The sequence below is a fragment of the Trachurus japonicus genome, chromosome 5, assembly GCF_045865225.1.
Source record: "Trachurus japonicus isolate A0001 chromosome 5, Traja_1.0".
NCBI classification, from domain to species: domain Eukaryota; kingdom Metazoa; phylum Chordata; class Actinopteri; order Carangiformes; family Carangidae; genus Trachurus; species Trachurus japonicus.
Window position 1 is genome coordinate 29,963,100 of NC_140911.1, and position 21,423 is coordinate 29,984,522.

Sequence of the window (21,423 nt, forward strand, 5' to 3'; positions counted from 1 at the left end):
TTTATATTTTGTCGATATACAGCAGGTGTATTAAACGATGCTTCATTTTATAGCTCACAAGCATACAGTAGATGGCTCAAGACAGTCCTATATAGTCGCAATGGGTCTTTGAGAAATATCAATTTATTACATGGTGAGATCACAGCAGTGAGTAGGAACACTACAGGAGCCAGACTAAATGGGCTACACTTCCTGTTCAGGTGTCCTTGTCTGAGACCTGAATCCCCTCCTCTCCTCACCAAGCCTGTAAGAGTTGATGCCACTGAATCTGACCCTTAGAGAATTTTGTATTTCCTGAGAATTACATAATTTCCTGATAATTATCATTATTGGTTTCAGGAAAAGACTGATAGAAAGTATAATACAGAGATCTTACGCTTACTTCTGCTTTAATTATTTGTATATTTATATGAATATGTTCAGGTTGACCCCAGAAAGAATAGTCACTGCTGAGGCAGTAATGGGGATCTATAATAAACTAATACACTAATCATACTGGCCACAATATAGAAAATCCAGGCTCTAATGTGTCTAATGGTGGAAATGGTTGCATTATAAATATGTAAATCCATGAAAAGCTTTTCTGAAATAAGAGGGAACTTGTCTCTGATAAACTGTTGAACACTACTCACGGTCTTTCTGCAGCCGTACATTTCGATGCTCGACAGCTGACCTAACAGGATGACTGCACCTATTCCTGCCCCCTCTGGGAGGACGGATGTGGGCTCAGCTTTTAGTCGTCTCCCTGACGGCCCCATGTGTTAATACTGCTGTCATGTCCTGGGGAGAGAGAAGACTAATTACTGGCTGCTCATTCTTCCTGCCAGTCCCCCTTGGAGAGCCATACACTGTTAATTGGACGACAAATCCGAAGGGAGCTGAGCTGCAGAGGAGCCCGACCTTTAGCTCATGTAAACAGCATTGCAAATCAAAAGACATTTTTTATTTCTTGCCTCCATTTCATTGCATCCTTGTTTATTCTCCATTTTATTTTCAACAATCCAGAGCTACAGTACTTCCCTGAATAAAAATAAAAGAGATTTTGTTATAGCACAGCAAAGCTATGGCCTCTCTGAAGGGATGATACAATCTTCCTTGCACAGCTGGCCCATATTTGATTAAATGTTTTTTTCCTCCATATGTTGTAGGTGATGTAAACTATGACCTCCTAGAAATAACAAAATTATTTAAAGTGATGAAAATGGCCCAATAACACTGGAATAGGTCACCATCAAATGTCATTTGTTTGTGGTAAAATAGTTGACATTTGCTATTGGACAAGAATTGTGGTGATTATACAGTACTACTGTGCAAAAGTTTTAGGCGGGCATGAAAAAATGCTGTTATCAACACACCTAGATTGAAGCCAATGCACATTATACTGGTCATGTGTCACTACAGTTGAGTCTGTGAAAACATTCTGAGATTCAGGCTTGAGTAGCTGAATCAAATTTGGTTGCAGGCTACATTACTTGTAACTGTGTAAAGTTTGGTTCATCACGTCATCACACTTCTGAGTCCTGGTCCAAAGATGGGGTTTTCTCTAATTTGCCTCTGGGTTGAATCCAAGTCTAGTTTTAGTTTACATCCCTTGCTCACATAAGAACTCCTCCAATTTGCCTTCCAGCACACAGAAGTCTTGCAGCAGCCGTGGCTATTTGTGTATCAAGCTCCAGTTGCTTCTTGTTCCTTGCCTGTCAGAATTTCTCCTCCCGTGCCTCTAGTTCCTATCTCTTTTGCAGAGCAACAGCTTGCACCATCAAAGCTCCTTTTTCTGCCTTTGCTTTCAGATGAAATTCAATTCGATTCGATGCTGTCATGTAGATATTTCTTCAGTAAATGTGCCATTGCCTTTCTTTTTTGGAGCAAAAATCCTACTTCCTGCTTTCTCTGCTTCTTTTCAGATAGAAGAAATTCAATGAGTAATGTCTTTTGGAGTTCAGAAGCGATTTGACACGAGCTTTTGAACCTTTTTAGATTTTGTTGCATGTCTTCCTTAGAAGCCAAGGTGATTTTTATATTTCATTTGTCAAAAGTTGCCATTGCTTTCGCTTGGAAGTCTGTGTCTGTGTTTGTGTTGTTGTTTGTGTTTTTAGTAGCTATTAGCCTATTTTATTGAAATAAAGCTTATCGTCATCCTCATCATCTTTCAGTTGTCTTAATGTAGCCTATAGAAAATCCACAATGGACAGTGCAAGCGAGGACAACATACAGGTGTTAGCTAGCTAGAAACTCACCTGTGGTCGATGTCAGCGCCAGAATTGTTTTCTTGGGCTACGCCATTTTCCTGTCGCCAGACTTTGCCGCGCTGTGGCCTTCAAGCCCTTAATGTGTAATGTGTAATGTGTAATGTGTGTAATGTTTTAGCACACAGAGTGAGATGGCATATGAATACAGTATACTACATTTAAGTTCCTCTCATTGGCTTATCACAGGCTTTACTTCAAGGAGAAAAATAAAATAAAACAATGACAACAGTTGTTGAACATTTTAATTCTAATTTTGTTTTAAACATTTAAAAACTATATATATATTTATATATATAGGTTAAATGCCTTAGACATTTAGAGAAGTTGCTCCATAGCTCTTTCATAGGTCTTTTTAATTGCATGTCAGTGTGGCATCATACACATCACTAGCCCATGTAAAAGAGAATATGATCATTTAAGTAATTACCAAATATATTTATTCAGTACTAGTCTGATTAAATAAAAATCTATCTCTGGAATAATCATTTTAAAATCGAGCTAAATTTAAAAAGGGTTAAGTGCCATTTGATCGAAGTATTTATCGGTCAAAGTCATCTTCACATTTCACATGTCAGCTGACACTTTCTAATGGAAAAACATGGTTTACACAACAAGTGATATTTCTTGAAGACTGCAAACACACAGGCACGCTCAATCAACAATGTTTACATGTTGTTAAAAAACTGCTGCAATACTGAGTAATGCAAAGATTACTGCGCCTATATCCTGAGAATCATAAAAACAAGAGAAAATAAATCAATAATACAAGTTTGGCTTGATGATATCATTAATCTTTGGTAATCTCTGCAATCTTTTCAAGTCAAATATTCAGCTCATCAGTAATATATGTTTTAGAGAGGGCTTAAAACCAGGGCTTATCTAAGCTTCATCAGGAAAGGCAGGAACAGCAGCTAGAGCCGGGATGAGCCTCTCGTACACACTGATGCCTTTCAGGAAGACTTGCTCATTCAGGAACTCGTTGTGGTCGTGCAGCAGGATCGGTGTCCGGTTCATTGGCGAAAATCCGATAGCAGGGATGCCCATCTAGATTTATTCATCAATATAAATATCCAACAATGTCAGATTTCATGATAGATGAATAAAAAGACAAGTACATCAACACTCATAGAAGGTGCTTTCGTTCTTGCTGTGAACTCTTCCAGCACTTGTACTCACCGCACGGATAAAACGGCTGTCTGTGGCAGCTGGAAATATCTCTTTCTCCAGAGTCATACTCCTGCAATGAAGGTGAACATCAAACTTGACTTAATGCAATCAAAGGAAACTCTTACAGATTCATAGTCACTTTCCAAAAACATCTTTTGACTGCTGTAGTCTGTGTCAGATACGACCAACAGATGAAAATCTGCTTTTCCTCAGATCACTAACAGGAGCCAGGCTAGACAGAACACCTCCTTTGTGGGAGCTGTGAGAAAATGTGCAGCAAAGGTGTGAAGATTCATGCAATGAATATATTAATAAGGTTGTATGAGAGGAAATAAAGACTACAAAAACCATACAGCATATTCAGTGATACACTTGTATTACTGGGAAATCAGAGTAAGACTAGTCAGCATGGCTCAACTGATCAAATAAACTGCACCTGTGTTAACTTGTGTCGCGTTTCCACTACGTGGTAATAGGTCGTTTTCCATTGCAAGATAGTACTGCTACTATAGGGATTATGGCAATGGGCCAATTTGCCAAAATGTTGAACTATCCCTTTAACAGCCAGAGTTGTTTGCAGCAACATAACAGCTGAACAACACTTGTTGCTAACGCTTTGTATGGAAGCCTGTGAGGGCGCACAGAGAATAAAAATATTTTTTTGAAGTTTGCGGATTGATTCAGAATAAGAATCGCGATTCTTACATGAATCAGTTTTTCCCAAGTCAAGTGGAGTCGAGCTGGTAACACGTAGCGGAAACGCGGCATTAGACACAATGGATGATTCTAGATGTCACAGTATACGTTGGTTTACTCCACTTTTTTTTTCAGTTTGCTGTGTCCATAGTATTTGTAAATACTTTATACAGCATCTGTTGTACTCACATTGCCTTGCAGGCTGAATTGAAGGCGTTCCACCAAGGATCATTCTCCTCTGTCGATGTCACGTTCTGATTCATGTGTTTCTGTGAACAACGGAGCTAAGTTAGTCAACCTGACAACAGCAACAACCGACAGCAGCTACACAACAGAGTACTGAGTCAGCACTGACCTGAGCAAACTCGTAAGTGACATCTTCTCCTGCTTCCTTACACCACTGTTTGATCTGTCTCTCAAACTCCTGACAGGGAAACAATACTTTAGAAGTTAGTGTTAGTTACTGTAAGAGCTTACATTGAGCTGGAGGCCATTTAACACTGACACGTCTGTCGATAGATCAGACGGCTGCACCGACTCCATCTACAGACACAGTACAGACATCCACAGCTGCACACCTGGAGATTTACTGTAGGTGGTATTCTCAGGTCAAAGCTGACGTCCATCTCAGCTGGGATGACGTTGTAGGCCACGCCTCCTTTGACCATGGTCATGTTCACTGTGGTGACATCACCAAGCGTGAAACACTCACTCGTGTTTAACCTGAAATTCACACACAAAGTATAAATTACTGCGATTCCAGTTAAACCATTACCCCTTAAAGGAGAATTCCGGTCTTTTTTGACCCCTAAATCGTTTTCCTGATGGTCACCCAGTGTTGGGGGGAGCAAAAAACGCGACTAAAACTGATGGTGCCATGGTGTAACTCCGGTTTGCCTGCATCAATTTTAGTCGCGTTTTTTGCTCCCCCCAACACTGGGTGACCATCAGGAAAACGATTTAGGGGTCAAAAATGACCGGAATTCTCCTTTAATTAGTAGGTAGGGCAGTTAAACAGTTAAAGGGATACTTCAACATTTTGGTAAATTGGCTCATTGCCATAATCCCTATAGTTTTAGGAGTAGGTTTGTTACCTTTAATTGTTGGTGCAAGCTGTTTTTGGAACGGCGGAGCAGAGCCGCGAGCTGCTCAGAGCTACGCTACGGAGGCTAATGGGATTTCTTGGCTTCCTTCATCAAACTCATCAAATACACAATCCAACAACTGCAAAATGCACTCATGGACAAGTTGTGACCTGCACATTCACCACGCCGTGAGACAATAACGGAACGTTACAAGACAGAGTTGTTTTCGAGGCAAATGCAGAGACTGCTTGCCGAAAATATGCCCCTGACGGGAACGCGCATCAGCTGCTCCGCCGTTCTAAAAACAGCTTACACTGACAATTAAAGGTAACGAACCTACTGCTATGACTACAGGGACTATGGCAATGGGCCAATTTGCCAAAATGTTGAACTATCCCTTTAAACTAGTTAAAACCCAGATTTCACAAGATTTTTTTTGCAATAACTGACTAAAAAAATAAATGACTTTGATTCTTCACAACATAGTGTCATCTACAATCTGCATAATAATGGCACTGTTTTAATATCCCAATATGTGTTTGAGCACGGGTGGCACATTTTTGCCACAACAGGGGTAGTCCATAAATCAGTGCTGCTTACACTCAGCTTCGAACATAAACGTGGCATTGTTACTGTAACAGTGGCTCATGAAATCACGTTAGTATCACGAAGCAGCCACAAACACACAAAGAAGGGGATGATTCATACTGGGAGTTAATGGAGGGAATCAAATGTTTAGATTTTATATTTGAAAAGAAATAAATGCAAGAAGCAGATAATCAACGGGAATGTCAAACTCTCCTACAATCTTCTTCATAATACGATACAGAGTACATGGCCAATATGTGCATTTACCTTTGTCTCTCCGTCTCTCTGAAGTCCAGGAATGAGTTTATGATTTGGCGCTACAAAGGAAAAGAGAGTGTGGCCATTGACACATCACTCTGTTTTAATACTGTTTTATTAACTGTTTACATGACACTGACTCTTACCAGCTTTTCAGCAGCTGTGTTCTCCACAAACCTAGACCCATGGCCTGGACTTCCTGGGCAGTGGACAGTGATCCCTAGAGAGGTAGAAAAGACTGAAGTTATTATCCTCTACAGTTTATAGAGGAACTAAGATGAAACGTGGAAATCCTGGAATCTGATGAGATGTGTGGTTGTCTTGCATTGTGTGTGTATTTTTAACTCACACCAGGGGTTCCTTTCTCCATAAAACACAGTGAATGCTTCGCCAGGGTTGGCCAGACCTACAGAACACACGCAGAGAAAACTCACCGAAAGAGAACTGTAAAAAGGACAAACCATGCGCCAAAGAACAGAGGTTCATGATATGCGACTAACACCAGGATCAGACTACATGATTTTTTGTCTTTCACAATGGTCATCATGTCAGGTTAAATACTCAGTGGCATAAATTCTTGCCGTGTCTTGTTTGGGAGACTGGCAACACTACCCCGAATAATCATCACCCACGACCCTGCACAAGTTTCTAGGTCATCAGAGAGGAATGACAAGAAACTGTCAATCATGGCTACTGTAGTGCTGTGTGATGCAAGCGGTCTTTTGCTCAAATATTTAAAAGAAAAGCAAGAAAAAACGATTGTGGGGCCGTTCCTGGGTCTGCTGAAGAGGACAGCATGGAGAACTTGAGGTACGTACTTTAAACGAATGCACCTCAGAACCATTAACTGTGTGTGAGCAATGCGTCAGAGTGCTCTGTCATCCTATTAGTCAAAACTGGCCACAATTTGTGTCCTCTGATCCTGGCATAAACCATAAAAGCCCAAATCAAGTACAGGCTCTGCACCACAACAAGTGTGCAGGCAGAATCACTTTAAAAACTGCTAAAAAGTTAACCTAGACATGGACAATAATTCAAATGATTTACAGATCTTAATTTAGATCATACAAATTTCAATAACCCAATAACCAATAAGCCAAATCTTTTCACCCCTCCTGTCCTGTGGTTCAGGAACAACAACTGGTAATGGTGGGATTAATTAGAATAGATTTCACAGGTGGCCTCACACAACAACACAAATATTGACATTGCTATTATAAAAGGTGATTATGAAGGAAGCAATGTCTCTCCCTCTCATTTCCTGTTGTTCCTGTCTTCCCACTTTTCTAATAAATGCTGAAATAAATAAATAAATAAAAACCCAAATAAAAAACACAGTCGTTATATTTTTCAGCATCAAACCAAACATGACAAATGATCATTGTGAGATCAAGTCATACAGTCTGAAGGAATAACCACTAAGACCGTGGAGGTATAAAGATTTGAGAATTTGAGATCTGCATGGCTTGAGTGGCCATAGTTCATAAGTGAGGGAGTGAGTGTTCAGGTTTTTATTGAGTAACTTTTGGTTATTTATTTACCTTCATCAAGGGCGAAGCCAATGTTTAATTTTTGGAACTCTGGATGCTTAACAAATGTTTCCATTCCCTTGTGACCTCCAACTTCTTCATCTAGACAGAGAGGAGAAAAAAACATGCATTTATCATTGGTCAAAGCTGCCAATTTCCTCTCAAATACAAAGCACTTTTGCCAAACACAATTGAGGTTTGAATTACAGTATAACGGCAATAAGTCACCAATCTTTATCTACCAGTAGTTACATTTCAACACCTGACTGGTACTGCACTGGTTTGTGCCAGGGTGTTGATGTTTCCATTTAAGTTTAGCAGAAAAAACAGCACATGCAGCTTATGCAAACTCAAAGTCTTTGATAAGCTGGGAAACCACTACACGAGTCGGGCCCAGTCGGTACAGTCGACATGGAAAGTTGGGGCAGAGATCTGTTGTGCTGAAGCCAGTGGGTTAGTGTGTACTCCAAATCTTTTCTAAATCGGAAACTGTGAAAATCATGTAATGTGTCCCCAGCTTTAGGTAACACAAAATATGGGCATGTACTGTAGTAAGCTTCATTCATTTTGGAAGTGTATTTTTCAGTGTTTTTCTGAGGCTTTTGGTAAGAATCTGGTACCCAACCCTCTGGTTGCCATACTGGGGGCCACAAGTGTCTTTTCTTCTGTCAATACATTTGAAAGAAGAGCAATTCAATTTGGGATGGTGATCGCAAAAAAGCTGATTTTACGTGTGGAAAATTGACTTTGTGCCTACATATAATTTATGGTTGGGAGAATTGTCAAACATCTGGAGAAACTGAGATTCTACAATGAAGATAGAGGAGATAAGTTTGATAAAACATGGGACCCAGTACTGAATTACCTTAAAAATGTGAGCCCATACTAGACACTGGCTATTGTATAAAACCTTACAGTGCAAACAAGTATGTGATTCTGTGTATGTCTACCTACTTAATTTATTTTTTCTGCTTTCTGTTTTTGTTTATAGTATACTATTTTGTTTATAATACTCATCTTATAATGACCATGAAATATCATTGTAATCCAAGATGTGCTGTGTGTTCTGCATCTTGTGTGTTCTTTCTTTCTATGTATTTTTTCTCTCTCTTTTCTTGATTTTATTTTTCTCTGTGGTAAAAAATGACCACCTGTTAACAGCATCATAAACAATGCAGACTAATAAAGACATGTAAATGCCTGTGTGGGTGCATCCGTGTAGTGTTGTTGAGGCTACACATTAGGGATGGATGAGGGAAGCGGCGAAATATCTCACCAGGAACAAACATCAAGTGGACAGTACGCATCAGTTTCCGTCCCTCTGCCTTCAGTCGTCTGACTGCCTGGATGTACCTACAGAGAACAGAGGGAGATGCAGCACAGCTGTGACGGAAATAAAAGAAAAATGGCACCTGAACTGACAGTATGCAGGTTGGATGAGTGGGTTTAAAATCTGGTGTTTCTCATTGCACATGATTAGAAGTGAAGATCACTACAGAACTAGAGCACAAATCCTGTTTAATAGAAGTTGTCAAGGCAGTTTATACCCACTGTATAGTTACACATTTCATGTCCTGTGTTCCCCGGGCAAAAATGTTGCCCTCAGCATCTTTGAAAGCACTGAAAGCATCGTATTTCCAATGTTCCTGGAGAAGAGATTGATATCAAATCTATTTTTTTCATGTGTATCACAGGTAATAACAGGTGTTTGACGCTGCGAGCACAGACAGGCGCCATACCTGGAAAACAGGCACAACATCTGTGTGGGAATTGAGCAAGACGGATTTCAATCTTGGGTTGGTCCCCTCCCATGTCATGATGGACACAACTCTGCCTGGACAAACCTACAGATGGGAACACATGAACACTGTCTCATTTCAGAACAGGTATTATACCGTGGCGTATAGTTTCTGGACTCTGCTTATTTGCAGTCATGTGTGTGCTGCTGTGTACCTCAATCTTTTTCATGGGTAACCCAAGCTCCTCTGCTATTCTGTCCAGGAACCGAAGAGCAGCATCTACAAATGATTAAACAATATATCACATGGTCATAACCCCGCTGTTGTTTGTTGTCATGGTTCTGTTGGACTTTGGAAAAAGTCAACAAACCAGGGCACAAATCCAAGGAATCTGTTTCAGCCTACTTTTCAGCCTCTTGTTCAAGTCAGTGTATCAAGGTGACCAGGTGATCAGAGGACTTTTATTCATATAGGTGCATCTCTATGAAGTAGAATATGATAGTGGAGCTACTGAACCAGACTAAGGGTGAATTCCAATTCCTATCCTAACCCCTCAATCTCAACCCTCAAACTCAACCCTTCATCTTAGCATAGCCCCTTAAAACCAAGTGTCAAGGGCTATTTTGTGACTTAGAAATGGGACACCCCTTAAATGCAGATACGTCTTCAGACTGTGGGGGGTTTGGCATTAGTTTATTATTTTTTTATATTTGCACTGTTAAGCCTGCCAGTTTAATTATAAGCCACAAACGCAAATCATCGACGGGTCCATCAGGTCAGTGTTTTAAAATAAAAAATAAATGTTATGCAACAACGAGGTAAATAATCCATTTAATAGGCCTAAAATGGTTTTCGTAATATTTATATCTCTACTAACAAAGAAAATACTGCATTCTGGGTAGCCCTTGCTCCCAAGGGTGGTGTCAGAGAATCTCAAAATCGAGGGCTATTACAGCCGTTAAATGTGTCCCTCTCGCTCATTTTTGAGATTGAGGGTTAAAATAGGAATTGGAATTCACCCTAAAAGACCATTTAAAGGCTCAGGAAACCTTTGCAGGTGTTTAGAGTTAATCAGCTAATTAAAGTGTGACACCATTTGGTTACAATAGTGAACTTTTTCACTATATTCTATTTTTTGATTTTCTGAATTTGGGGTTTTCATTAAATGTAAGCCATAATCATTGCAATTAAAATAAATAAAGATATAAAATATTTCATTCTGTGTGTAATGAATCAACATAATATATGCATAATATATGCACACCAGAGACTGTTCTTTTTAAAACAACTGAAAAAGTGTGGTGTGTCCAGCAAAGGATTGCCCCAGTTTTACAGGGCAGCTGTTTAGAGTGTTCTCACGTTTGGTATCACTGTTTGATTTGGGAATGTGTCTGCGGAGGAAAAGAGGCAGCTAAACAAGGTGGTACGCACTGCATCTAAAATCATTGGATGTGAGGTTCCATCCACATCTGAGATCTATGAGGCCAGACTGCAGAAGAAAGGCGTTAAGATTTTAAAAGACCCCTCCCACCCAGCTAACTGCCCTTTTAACTTCCTGCCCTCACAAAAAAGACTGAGGAGCATAAAATCCAGAACAACCCGACTCCAGAACAGCACATACCCACAAACTGTCAGACTCCTCAACACCTTAGAAATATTATTTTAAATACCATAGTCCATTTAGAGGGACAGGGTATTGTTTTAATGTGCCATATTTATATTTATCTATTGATTTACTGATTATCTATTTATTACTTGTGCACTTTACTCTGTTTTTATCATGTACTGTACTGGGTGTATGTTGTGTTTTTATGTCAGTGTGTGAAGCCCACTGAAACAAATCCCAATCAACAATGTTGTTGATATGGCAATAAAGTATTGAAACTATATGAGGTTCACAATGGGCTTTTTGCACAGCTCTACTACTTCCTGAACTTAGTGCTGCTCCTTTGTTTCCTTATTGGACAAAACTGATTGATCCAGGTGTGTCTGAGTAGTCACAATGGTCAGACACACCTGGATTAATCAGGTTGTCCAATAGTGTAAGAGAGGAAATAAAGGAGCTGCATTAAGTTCAGGAAGTAGTGGAGCTGTGCAAAGAGCCCATTGAACTCCTAAAATAGACAGACACTTTAATGTCTAACTGATGCAGATAAGAATTGGACTTTGGTAAATAAGATGATCAAATTGATACGAGCGGATAAATGTCACACTGGCTGGCTGACTAGAGGTCAGTTTAAAACGTATTGACATAACATTTTACTATTGTCTTGCAATATATTATCACAAAAGGTGAAACAGCAGCTGCAAACACTGTGTATTATGCAATCTAAAGTCATCAAGGTGTAAACCTATCCATAAAGATAATTGCCACAGCTCCATTAGTGATATTTCCACATGGTGTTTCTTGCACTTTATTTATTTTTTAACATCTGCTGGTATTCTTATATCTTATTTATCCTTTTATTATCTGATTTGTCTTTTTGATTGTCTGTCTGATTGATTGCCTGCTGCCAAACAGAATTTCGTTGTACTATTGACAATAAAGTCTTCTGAGTTCTAAGACAGTGTCTCACCATAGTCAGGCTCTGGGTGGACAGTCCTGAGACGGAGGTAGTCTCTGAACAGACTCACGGAGGCGTCCTCTCCCCCAGGACGGCTCTGTCCTCCTCCTGCACCTGGACCGTCTTTGTCAGGCAGCATGGTGTTGTGATGTGTGTATTCCTCTGAGGACACGAGGACAGGGCCAGTAAATACACTCAACTGTTCACACTGTCCCAGTGTCCGGACAACATGGACATGAATGTGACTTCTACTGGTCAGACGCGTCTCGTCACAGCTCCTGTAAACAGCTTTGTCCTAACAACCATTAGGTAACAGCACGGTCAGCTGTGGGCAGCGTCACCTGCTAACGCACCTAGAGCTGCTGCTGCTGCTGCTGCTGCTGCTGGGAACACTTCATGCTAAACTAGCCAGCTAGCCTTTAGCTTAGTTGACGCTACGGCTACAGCTACAGCTACAGCGGCTAGAGCTGAGACTGATTAGTAAACAGACATGAGCAACACTGATTTATTCTTGAATTATTTCTAGCTGGAGTTGTGACAGTACTCACCCTGTGTGATCAACTCGCTGGTCAGGTAACCGTGTCAGCTGACTGCTGCTGCTGACGGCCCTTCCTGCCCTTCAAAATAAAAGTACTGACGCTGGATTTTAATGCCTTTCTTTTAATTTATAATACATTTATTTACATGTTAAATTCTTTTTTTTTATCATTATGTATTTATTTCACTGCACAGACAAATTTTCAATGACTGCCATTATCTTTTTGTAGTCTGACAAGCAAACTACAAGACCCTCAGGTCAAAGATTTTCAAATTAAGTAACTTTTTTTTGCATTTAAAGCCATAAATTGATGGATCCATGTTTCTTTGGAGTATAAAACACAAATAACAATAGAAATCTTTAAAAAAATAAAATAAAATAAAAAAAAAAGATTGTATGGTTTGCTCAGAAGGGGATGACAGCCAAATTTGTACGTCCCACCCAGGATCACTTTAATTTAAAACTAATAAAAATTATAATTAAAAATAATTTTAAAAAAAAAACATTTTTAAATATAATAATATTCCTGACTACTTTAACCAAAATAATACAAAAATCTAATAAGAAAATATTTTATTATGTTACCCAGTTTTGTTCAAGCCTCATAACAACATAGTTATTCAACACCTACTTTGTTGGTAGTGGTGGGAGTATTGAGCTAATTTTCCTGGCAAACATAGCAGGAGTATAATGTAAATTCACCTGATGAAAGTAAGGGTCTGAACAAGGCATCATATTGTAAAAGCCAGTCTTGCTAATTTACATTTTCAAAGCTAACAGTGGTTGACTGTCGAAATTGTGTTGGTGATTCTCATGCTCAACACGTCAGAGAAAGCTATGAGATGGTAGATTCACTACATTCTGAATGGAAAACCACATCCATCCCAACATGGCATTTTATCAACTGAAACACACAAACACAGAATTCAATGTTTTTATTTTAAGCTATGCACATATCTTAATTTAGGTTTTTTTGTTGTATGATTGTCAAAATTATTGCAAATATATTACATATAACTTCATCATCATTATCAAATAAATGTGAAATTTTTCTTTCTTATTTTTAAATGCTCCATGTTCTTTAATACAGTACATTTTTGTATTTCAATGTGTATCGGTTCTTTTTGCTTTTGATGAGAACAGCATGTTTGCCTGGAAGCAGGAATGGTTACCAGATGGATACCAGATAATATACAAAATGTCAAATGTAAAGAGAACAGAAGCTATTTAAACATTGGGACCTGCTACATTTGCATATTTACAATAACCTACATGTCACCTACAAAAATGGTAACTGTAAAGCAAACACATTCCATGTTTTTACATGCAAAGAGAGACATGAAACACATGAAACTGAACTCACCACTATACACGTCTGATGCTATTTTTTAAAACAAGCTGAGCTGAACTAGTGTTGTGTTTGGGGTGAAAAAATGAAAAAAATTGTTTTATAGTGGCAACAACTGAAATTAAATTCATAAATATTATATGTTAAAGTTCACTACACAATTTTACATGCCATTTTCAATGTAATAAAGCCTACTCCCATGCCAGGTATTTACACGTGATGATAATATGTGAAGGGTGTTGATCTTAGTACCTTTTAACAGAACTGTCAGACTTCACCACTGAATATAGGACTGTCAATCCTCTTCTTATTTTTCCTCATCTTCATTTTTGTTTCTATCTTTCTACCCCATCTTCCCCTGCTGTGCATTTCATTTCAGTTTGCTGAGGAACTCGATCAATCCCTGGTGAAACTCTCTGGGTTTGTCCATGTAGCAGGCATGACGAGCTCCTTCTAGCTTGAGCACGAAGTGATTTGGAAGTTGTATGAGGTTCTTGTGGGACTGGGCACCCAGATTTGTGTCCAGGGCTCCAAACACAATCAGAGTGGGAGTCTGGAAGCAGAAGCAGACATGAGTGAGAAGTGAAAAAAAAAAGTGTGGGGGGGGACTATCCAGCATTAAAAAAAAAACATTGTCACGCATCAGCTTTGTGAGGACACAACACACTTTTCACTTCTTCTGAAACTGGCTGCTTCATGATGATGCAACACAAATGCACTATTGGGCAAAACTTTCATACAGTGCTGCAACTGATGTAACTCTTAGCTGATCTCTGAATGTTTTTTTTTTGTCTATGCTTCGATCCCACTCTTTCAGTAATTCCTTGAAGGCATTGGGCCATGCATTGGTTATGCCTTGTTATTAAGGTGGACAATTGCCCCCATGGTAAATGCTTTGGATTTGTCTCCCCTGGCTGGAAATTAATTTGATCCTAATATACTTGACTTTACTGTATAAGTGTAACAATAAGCAGGTTTCACTATATCACTGTTTGTGGAATTGAAGAGATTCAAAAATTTTGGAGCTCAGTGTTAAAATATACAGTGTCTCTCAGATCATATCTTCCCTTGTACCTTCATGTCCTAAGTTATGTATTTTAGGCATTTATTCAGATGAATGTTCTTTATCTTGTAAGGAAAGAAAACTGGTTGACCTTTTAGTCTGTTGGAGGGGGGGTACCATGCAACCGAAAGATTTTTTTTCCTAACCTATCTTTCTGTAATCCTTCAAGGGATATTTCAACATTTTGGCAAATTCGCCTAGTGCTATAATCCCAATAGTTTTAGGAGTAGGTTCATTACCTTTAATCATCGGTGCAAACTGTTGAGCTCTGCACAGCGCACGATATTTTCGGGCTTTCCCTCATTAAACTCATCAAATACACAATCCAACAACAACAATAACAAGTTGTGACCTGCACATTCACTACGCTATGAATGATGAGGGAAACGTAGCAGCAACGTCCCCCTTTTTTTTTTTTGCAGCGCGGTTGTTACAGGTGATGCACAAACATGTATGTGTGTATAGGCTACATTTATTGTCTGATCTTCCTTCATGGGGGCTGTGCTGCACATACTGTTAGTCCTCCTGTGTAACTTTTTGCGAAATATGACTAAAGGCATGTGGAAGTCTGTACGTGTCGACAGACACGCCCCCATGGGTTGACGACATAAAGAGCTAACAAAAAAAATAATTAACCAATAGTATTAATCGGTCAAAGTTCTTGTTATCGGTTAAACGGTTAATCATGTGCATCCCTGTAATGAACCTACTGCTATGACTATAGGGATTATGGCAATTTGCGAATTTGCCAAAATGTTGAAAAATCCCTTTAATGTCTCTACTAAATGACTTTTACTTTAAACATGTCAAGATGGACTTCAAAGTTGCAATGAAAATAATCATCATTTGTAGTCCCACTGTTTTCAGTAATACCTTAAAGCCATCGACCATGAATTGGTTATACCTCGTTATAAAGGTGGTTTACTGATGACACAAAATGGACTACTGCCCCATGGTAAAAAAAAAAAAAATACTTTGGGACCCCAGAGGAGTATCACAAAAGCTGTGTGGTAATATGATTTGGGTTTGACTGAACTTAATGGATATTTATTTAACATGTTCACATTTAGGTACAAAGGCCTCAGTTTCTTTATGTCACAGGGCCCCCTAGTGGGTTCATTTGGTCATGTCTCACTATGGACTCCCCACACATGGGCAATTATCCCTGATGTTTACACACATGAGATGCTTCTGGGGCCATTCCCTTCTACCTTTTGTTTCTGTGGTAACACGTCACTCATCACCCTAACCCACTCACCTGAATATTTTGGTACTGCTGTGGAGTGTAACTTCGGGTCCCAACTGGTGCTATGGGAATGAAGCCGTGTAGCTGATCGCTGTTCTTCATGAAGTAGGGGATGGAGTAATGTCCACTCATGGAGGGGCTCAAAAGCACTGGGGCCCTGACACCCAAAGACTCCATGAATCTTGCAAGGAGGTCCACTCGACTCTGGTCGGTCTTCAGAGCTTCCGAGTCGGGGGATTTTCCATAGCCTCCAGGAAGAGGGAAAAATGTTCAGGAAAAGAGATGGAAATTTCTTAATGATTCTAAATATAAATACAAAATGTGCATGTTCAGGTTCTAAAACATCACACAAAGAAGCTATTTACACTGATGTCTGTACTGTATGCGGTGATGTATTATACTATACATTAACTGTGCTGGGTATATTATTATTATCAAACAAAAATTAACAAAAATAAATATTATACTCTGCAAAATACTTGCAAGCAAGGCTGGATGCTAAAATTCTTGTTTTTTATTAATGCAGAAATGTGTTTTTTTTTCTTTTTGTATTAATCTGATCTATAAATCGATTGTTATCTATTTTATATAATAAATCTGTTCATCAAAAATAAATAATATACAATAAGAAAACAATTCATTTTAATAGCGGATTAGTGTTGATTATTTAGAAGAAGAGGTTCAGTCCTACCAGGCAGGTCCATCGCTAACGCCTGATATCCATTAGTAGCCAGCAGGGCCATGGTGCCAAGTTCTTCCCAGGTTTTGGATGTGAAGGCCTGGCCGTGGAGAAGGACAACTTGCAGCCTGAACAAAAGAACAATTCAGAAAATAAGTGAGTCAGCCCAGAAAAAGAATACACACACACACAGCTACACACACAGCTACCATCACCTAACATGTTTTTCTTAGCCTTCACTTGTCTCTTTTAGCCGCATGGGGCTTGCAATTTTAATTTTTATCACTGGTATAAATGACAATAAAGGCATTCAATTCAATTCAGTTTTCAGTGTTTAAACTTTATACACAGTACTGTACAAAAGTTTTAGGCACTTCAGATGTTTAGATTCTTATCCATTATGCAGTACCATCCAAGAGGCTTCTGATTGGTCCTACATTTATTCTGCAGCATGACAATGACCCTGAGTCCTGCAACAGATGGTAAACCCCCCCCCCATAGAGTCCTTAGTCTGGGATTACATGAAGAGACAGAAGACTGAGACAGCCTCAATCCACACAAGAACTATGGCGAGCACTAAGTTCTCCGAGACACTTCAACAAGCTGCCAGTCCAGAAGCTTGAAGTACTGTGTGCAAGTGTCTGGAGGAGAACTGGAGCTGTGGTCACAGCAAGTGATGATCTGATTTAGGTTTCTTCTGTTGACTGAATTTTGGATTAAGTTAATCCATAAATAAAGACTATTTGTGGCATTTTCACTTTACTTACAGTGCCTTTTGCACAGTACTGTACTGTATACTAAGTAGTCATTATGTGCTGTGTTCTCTTTCTTAGATAACGGGTTTGGATTTAAAGGGATATTTCAACATTTTGGCAAATTCAACCATTGCCATAAACCCCCTCTTAGTGGTAGGTTAATTACCTTTAATTGTCGGTGCAAGCTGTTTTTCGATCGGCGGGGCAGAGATACGAGCAGCTCAGCTAACGCTACAGAGGCATATGCTATTTCTGCCTTTCCCTCATCAAACTCATCAAATACACAATCCAACAACTCCAAAACGCTCTGGTGGACAAGTTGTGACCTGCACATTCACCACGCTATGAGATGATGATATAACATTACGAGATGGAGTTGTTTTCAAGGCAAATGCGTAGCCGGAACTACATTCATGACACGGCTGCTGGGTGAAATGATTTCAAAAGCAAGTAGTTCTGAGTATTTGCTTCATGTTACATAATTAAACATAATTATTTCATAGCGTGATGAATGTGCAGGTCACAACTTGACCACGAGAGTGTTTTGGAGTTGTTGGATTTGTGTATTTAGTTTGATGAGGAAAACAAGATACCGTGCAGCTTGCGGCTCTACCCCGCCGATCTAAAAACAGCTTGCACCGACAATTTAAGATAATGAACCTACTCCTAAAACTATAGGGATTATGGCAATAGGCGAACTTTCCAAAATGTTGAAATATCCCTTTCATAGTTGAAAGAACAAAACATATCGTCACCTAAAATGTACTAAGCAGGCCTCTGCTTGTGTTATCTCACCTGGGCAGTATCTGCCGTCCTGCCCCATCAATGGGTAGGGCCTCTCTGAAGAACAGTGGCGGGTCTCCAGGCAGCTGTCCTGTGCGGACAGACACGTTGATGGTTGGAAGTGGAGGCGGAGGAGTGGTCAGCAGCCCCATCCTTTGAGCTTCCAGAGACGGTTCCATGCTGCCTTGACGTATGGATGGCAGCAGCAGGTACAGCAGCAGTGTGGCCAGCAACACCAGGCCCAAAACCACCAGACGATTACGCAGGAAATTCATTTCACCAAGATGAACGACCTGAGGAGAGAAGGCAGATAGTGGCATGGTGTCAGATCCACTCATAGCGTTTGTTTGTTTGTTTGACAGTGGGCTAATGTTAAAGCAGACTCCCCATCCATCCAATGACAGCTGTGGTTCAGCTCAGGAAACTTTCTTTACAATATTTGCGTTTGTAAAGAAACATTCAAGTGAAATCTGGCTCTTGTTTACAATCATTCCTATTGGCTACAAAAAAAAAAAGCAACACAAGCCTCAGGCAAACTGATGTGGCCACATCTCCATGGACATCATGGATTAACTTGTATTCTAACACTCCAGAGTGACTGACTGGTATAGTTTTGTATTGTGGCATTGTGAGTGTTTGCAGCTTAGAAAAGACACGCTGGCGGGTGAAGGCTGCACCTTGGTAAAATAAAATGTAAAAAAATACCACAAGTCGCTCATGCAAACCCCAGCAGCTGCAGTGACTCCAGTGAACGGGAACAACAGAGTCGTGTATGAAGTTAAATTGTGAAATGTGTGGCTCACTAGCGCAGGGAAGCAGTTAACGTTAGCCCATGGTCGTCATTTCATTTTAGTCAGACCATGTCAAAGAGCCAGTGTTAGCTCAACGTATCGCTCCTGTTCCGTCTGCAGCTGTGTTGACGCGGACGCAGACTGTGTGGTGAAGCGGTGCAGCGGCGGGGAAACATACCGACACACTGGAGACAGCGGAGACCGAGGAGACCGATCACTGACACGGGGACGAGGCTGCCCGCTCTGGCGTCATGTCTGCACTGCTGCTGTCCACTGGTGGGAAATGTTGCTGGAAGGGTCGATAACGTTACTGCTGCTGGTAGCTAGCTTTCACGCTACATCTTACTAATAATACAAATAAAAAATAAAAAACTACAAGCACGTTCCGTCATTTATGGAAGGCACGAGGACTGATAAACCGGCAGAAAAGACTGGATACTGTCGCACGAGACACGAACAAGTGCCTGCTGTATTAAATCTACCACGGACCAAAGCATCGATTGTAAATAGGGTCTTGGAGTGTCTGTTCCCGGTCGGACCACATTAAGTGCTGCACATAGTCCCAACTATTTCCTGTCAACAAATAAGATCCTTCCATATGTTAGGTAGGCTAGATAATTTCATTTATAAATTGAAACAAAGTTGTGCTGAAAATGTTGTGTGATTTTCTACACTTTGAACGAGTCGAATTATTAAACCAAATGTGAAATTTCACTGTATTTAATTTAGCTTCTGGTATCTATCTGAATTCCTTCAAATTTCAGACACCACTGCAATGCCATAAAACACTGAAATACTGTCAAAGACGGTTTCTAATAGAGTATTTTATTTTTATTTTTTTATTTAACCAGGAATAATCCCATTGAGATTCAGAATCTCTTTTGCAAGGGGGTCCTGGCCAAGAAAGCAGCACAGTACATCAACATCAAGTACACATTTGGACAACATCAACAAAACAAACATAAAAACAGCTAAAACAGTAACAGCAAATCACATCAATACATTATAATCACCAGCTGCGTTCGGTGAGAGGACATGTGCATTCAGTAATCAAATTGTCCTTGATCCTAGCTTTAAAATCTTCCATACTTGGGAGATAATCCAATAAGATGACTCTGTAATTTGTATCTTTGATACTGTCTCATATACAAATTCAACCATCAAACAAAGATTGGGCTACTTGGGCCTGAGCACACGGAGGGTAGCCTAGGGAGGACCCTGTAGTTGCTAATTTTATTATTACTCTGAATCCAAAATAATCACATTTTTGCTTCTGCTTTACAAGTTGATGAAGCTACATACTGTAACGACTGTGAAATGTCATGTAAAGGTCTCCCCCAATGGTGGCAGTGCTATGTTGATCCTTTGCCAAGAAACCTTGTTGTTGATGCCTTTAACACGTTCATAATTTATTGAAAATCTACAAGTGAAAAATTATTGTTTCTTCCATCTGATAGTGGTCTCACACACGGAAGGGGCAAAATGCCTCAGCCCCTTGAAATTTCAATCCATAGGCATAGGCTAGGGGTTACAAACTGGGACAGCCAAGTAGCCCTCCCCTCAGTTATGAAACTTAAAACATAAATGTGGCATGTTTGTTAGTGATCAAATTGAAAAGGACAAAATAAAATAGGCTACCTTTTAGTTATGCAACTGGATAATTTGGTGAGAGAGGTGAATGCTAATCTATTCCTATTCCTATCTGTTGGGATTTTGAATGTAAACATGCAACACAAATTTCGAATTCATCATCAGTGATAATATAGTTAGCAGAAGAGAGAACTTGAGCTCATTACACAAACATCACTGGTATGTATCTGTATGTTAAGATATTCCAGATCTAGCACAATGACAAAAAATGAGACAACAATCCAGGAACTCAGAGACCAGATCCAGGCCCAGGTAAGAGTGTCCAGGAATCTTAAAAATTAAGTTGTCACTTTGAATATCCTGCTGGGAAATGAGAAAGCCAGCAAAATTGGAGGCTCCAACTTTCCCAAGAGTTGGAGCGGACCAAAGAGCAGCTGGCCAGACAGAAATCCCTGAAGCAGTTCTACATAAACAGAGAGAAAGACACCAGGAGAGAACTGGAATGGCTCCAGAGGGACCTCAACACAGACATTATGCACCACAAAAATCACCACTCAGGTGGTGAAGTGACCTCAATCAAAAGAAGAAACTGCTGCAAAAAGACAACAGGGTGCAGAAAGTGGCACATTCAAGTATTTATTTTTGGCTTTTTCATGCCTTATTTGACACTATCAGCTACAGTCGAGAGAGACAGGAAATGGGGAAGCAGAGAGAGGGAATGACACGCAGGAATTCGATGCGGGATTCGAACCGTC

The 21,423-nt window shown here is 39.8% G+C and overlaps 2 protein-coding genes across 3 annotated transcripts; both read right to left on the reverse strand.

Moving 5' to 3' along the window:
* Positions 1 to 2,552: 2,552 nt before the first annotated feature.
* On the reverse strand, positions 2,553 to 12,507 carry LOC146987877 (aminoacylase-1A-like). Of its 2 annotated transcripts, XM_085777304.1 has the most exons (15): positions 12,424 to 12,507; positions 11,888 to 12,037; positions 9,526 to 9,590; positions 9,312 to 9,416; positions 9,124 to 9,218; positions 8,849 to 8,925; positions 7,585 to 7,674; positions 6,393 to 6,449; positions 6,190 to 6,263; positions 6,053 to 6,102; positions 4,691 to 4,835; positions 4,468 to 4,536; positions 4,302 to 4,381; positions 3,426 to 3,486; positions 2,553 to 3,293 (listed from the first exon to the last, which is right to left on the reverse strand). In XM_085777304.1, the coding sequence occupies exons 2-15, from the start codon at positions 12,012 to 12,014 to the stop codon at positions 3,129 to 3,131; spliced, it is 1,260 nt and encodes a 419-aa protein (XP_085633430.1). In that variant the 5' UTR covers positions 12,015 to 12,037; positions 12,424 to 12,507; the 3' UTR covers positions 2,553 to 3,128. The 2 variants fall into 2 exon arrangements, with proteins under 2 accessions (XP_085633430.1, XP_085633429.1); XM_085777303.1 differs by lacking the exon at positions 12,424 to 12,507 and having other exon boundaries at positions 11,888 to 12,214.
* Positions 12,508 to 13,612: 1,105 nt separating this feature from the next.
* On the reverse strand, positions 13,613 to 19,653 carry abhd14a (abhydrolase domain containing 14A). The gene is made up of 5 exons (XM_085777305.1): positions 19,257 to 19,653; positions 18,300 to 18,580; positions 16,762 to 16,877; positions 16,083 to 16,318; positions 13,613 to 14,314 (listed from the first exon to the last, which is right to left on the reverse strand). Exons 2-5 carry the CDS (start codon positions 18,560 to 18,562, stop codon positions 14,132 to 14,134), a joined length of 798 nt encoding a protein of 265 aa, XP_085633431.1. The 5' UTR covers positions 18,563 to 18,580; positions 19,257 to 19,653; the 3' UTR covers positions 13,613 to 14,131.
* Between the last annotated feature and the right edge of the window lie 1,770 nt (positions 19,654 to 21,423).

Coding starts and splice junctions, on each gene's coding strand:
- LOC146987877 (XM_085777304.1), bottom strand. CDS start 12,014: ATGCTGCCTGACAAAGACGGTCCAGGTGCAGGAGGAGGACAGAGCCGT. Junction 6,103..6,189: donor ACACAGCTGCTGAAAAGCTG/GTAAGAGTCAGT, acceptor TTTCCTTTGTAG/CGCCAAATCATAAACTCATT. Junction 3,487..4,301: donor AATTCAGCCTGCAAGGCAAT/GTGAGTACAACA, acceptor CCTTCATTGCAG/GAGTATGACTCTGGAGAAAG.
- abhd14a (XM_085777305.1), bottom strand. CDS start 18,562: ATGAATTTCCTGCGTAATCGTCTGGTGGTTTTGGGCCTGGTGTTGCTG. Junction 16,878..18,299: donor GGACGGCAGATACTGCCCAG/GTGAGATAACAC, acceptor TCTTTTGTTCAG/GCTGCAAGTTGTCCTTCTCC. Junction 16,319..16,761: donor GTTAGCGATGGACCTGCCTG/GTAGGACTGAAC, acceptor CTCTTCCTGGAG/GCTATGGAAAATCCCCCGAC.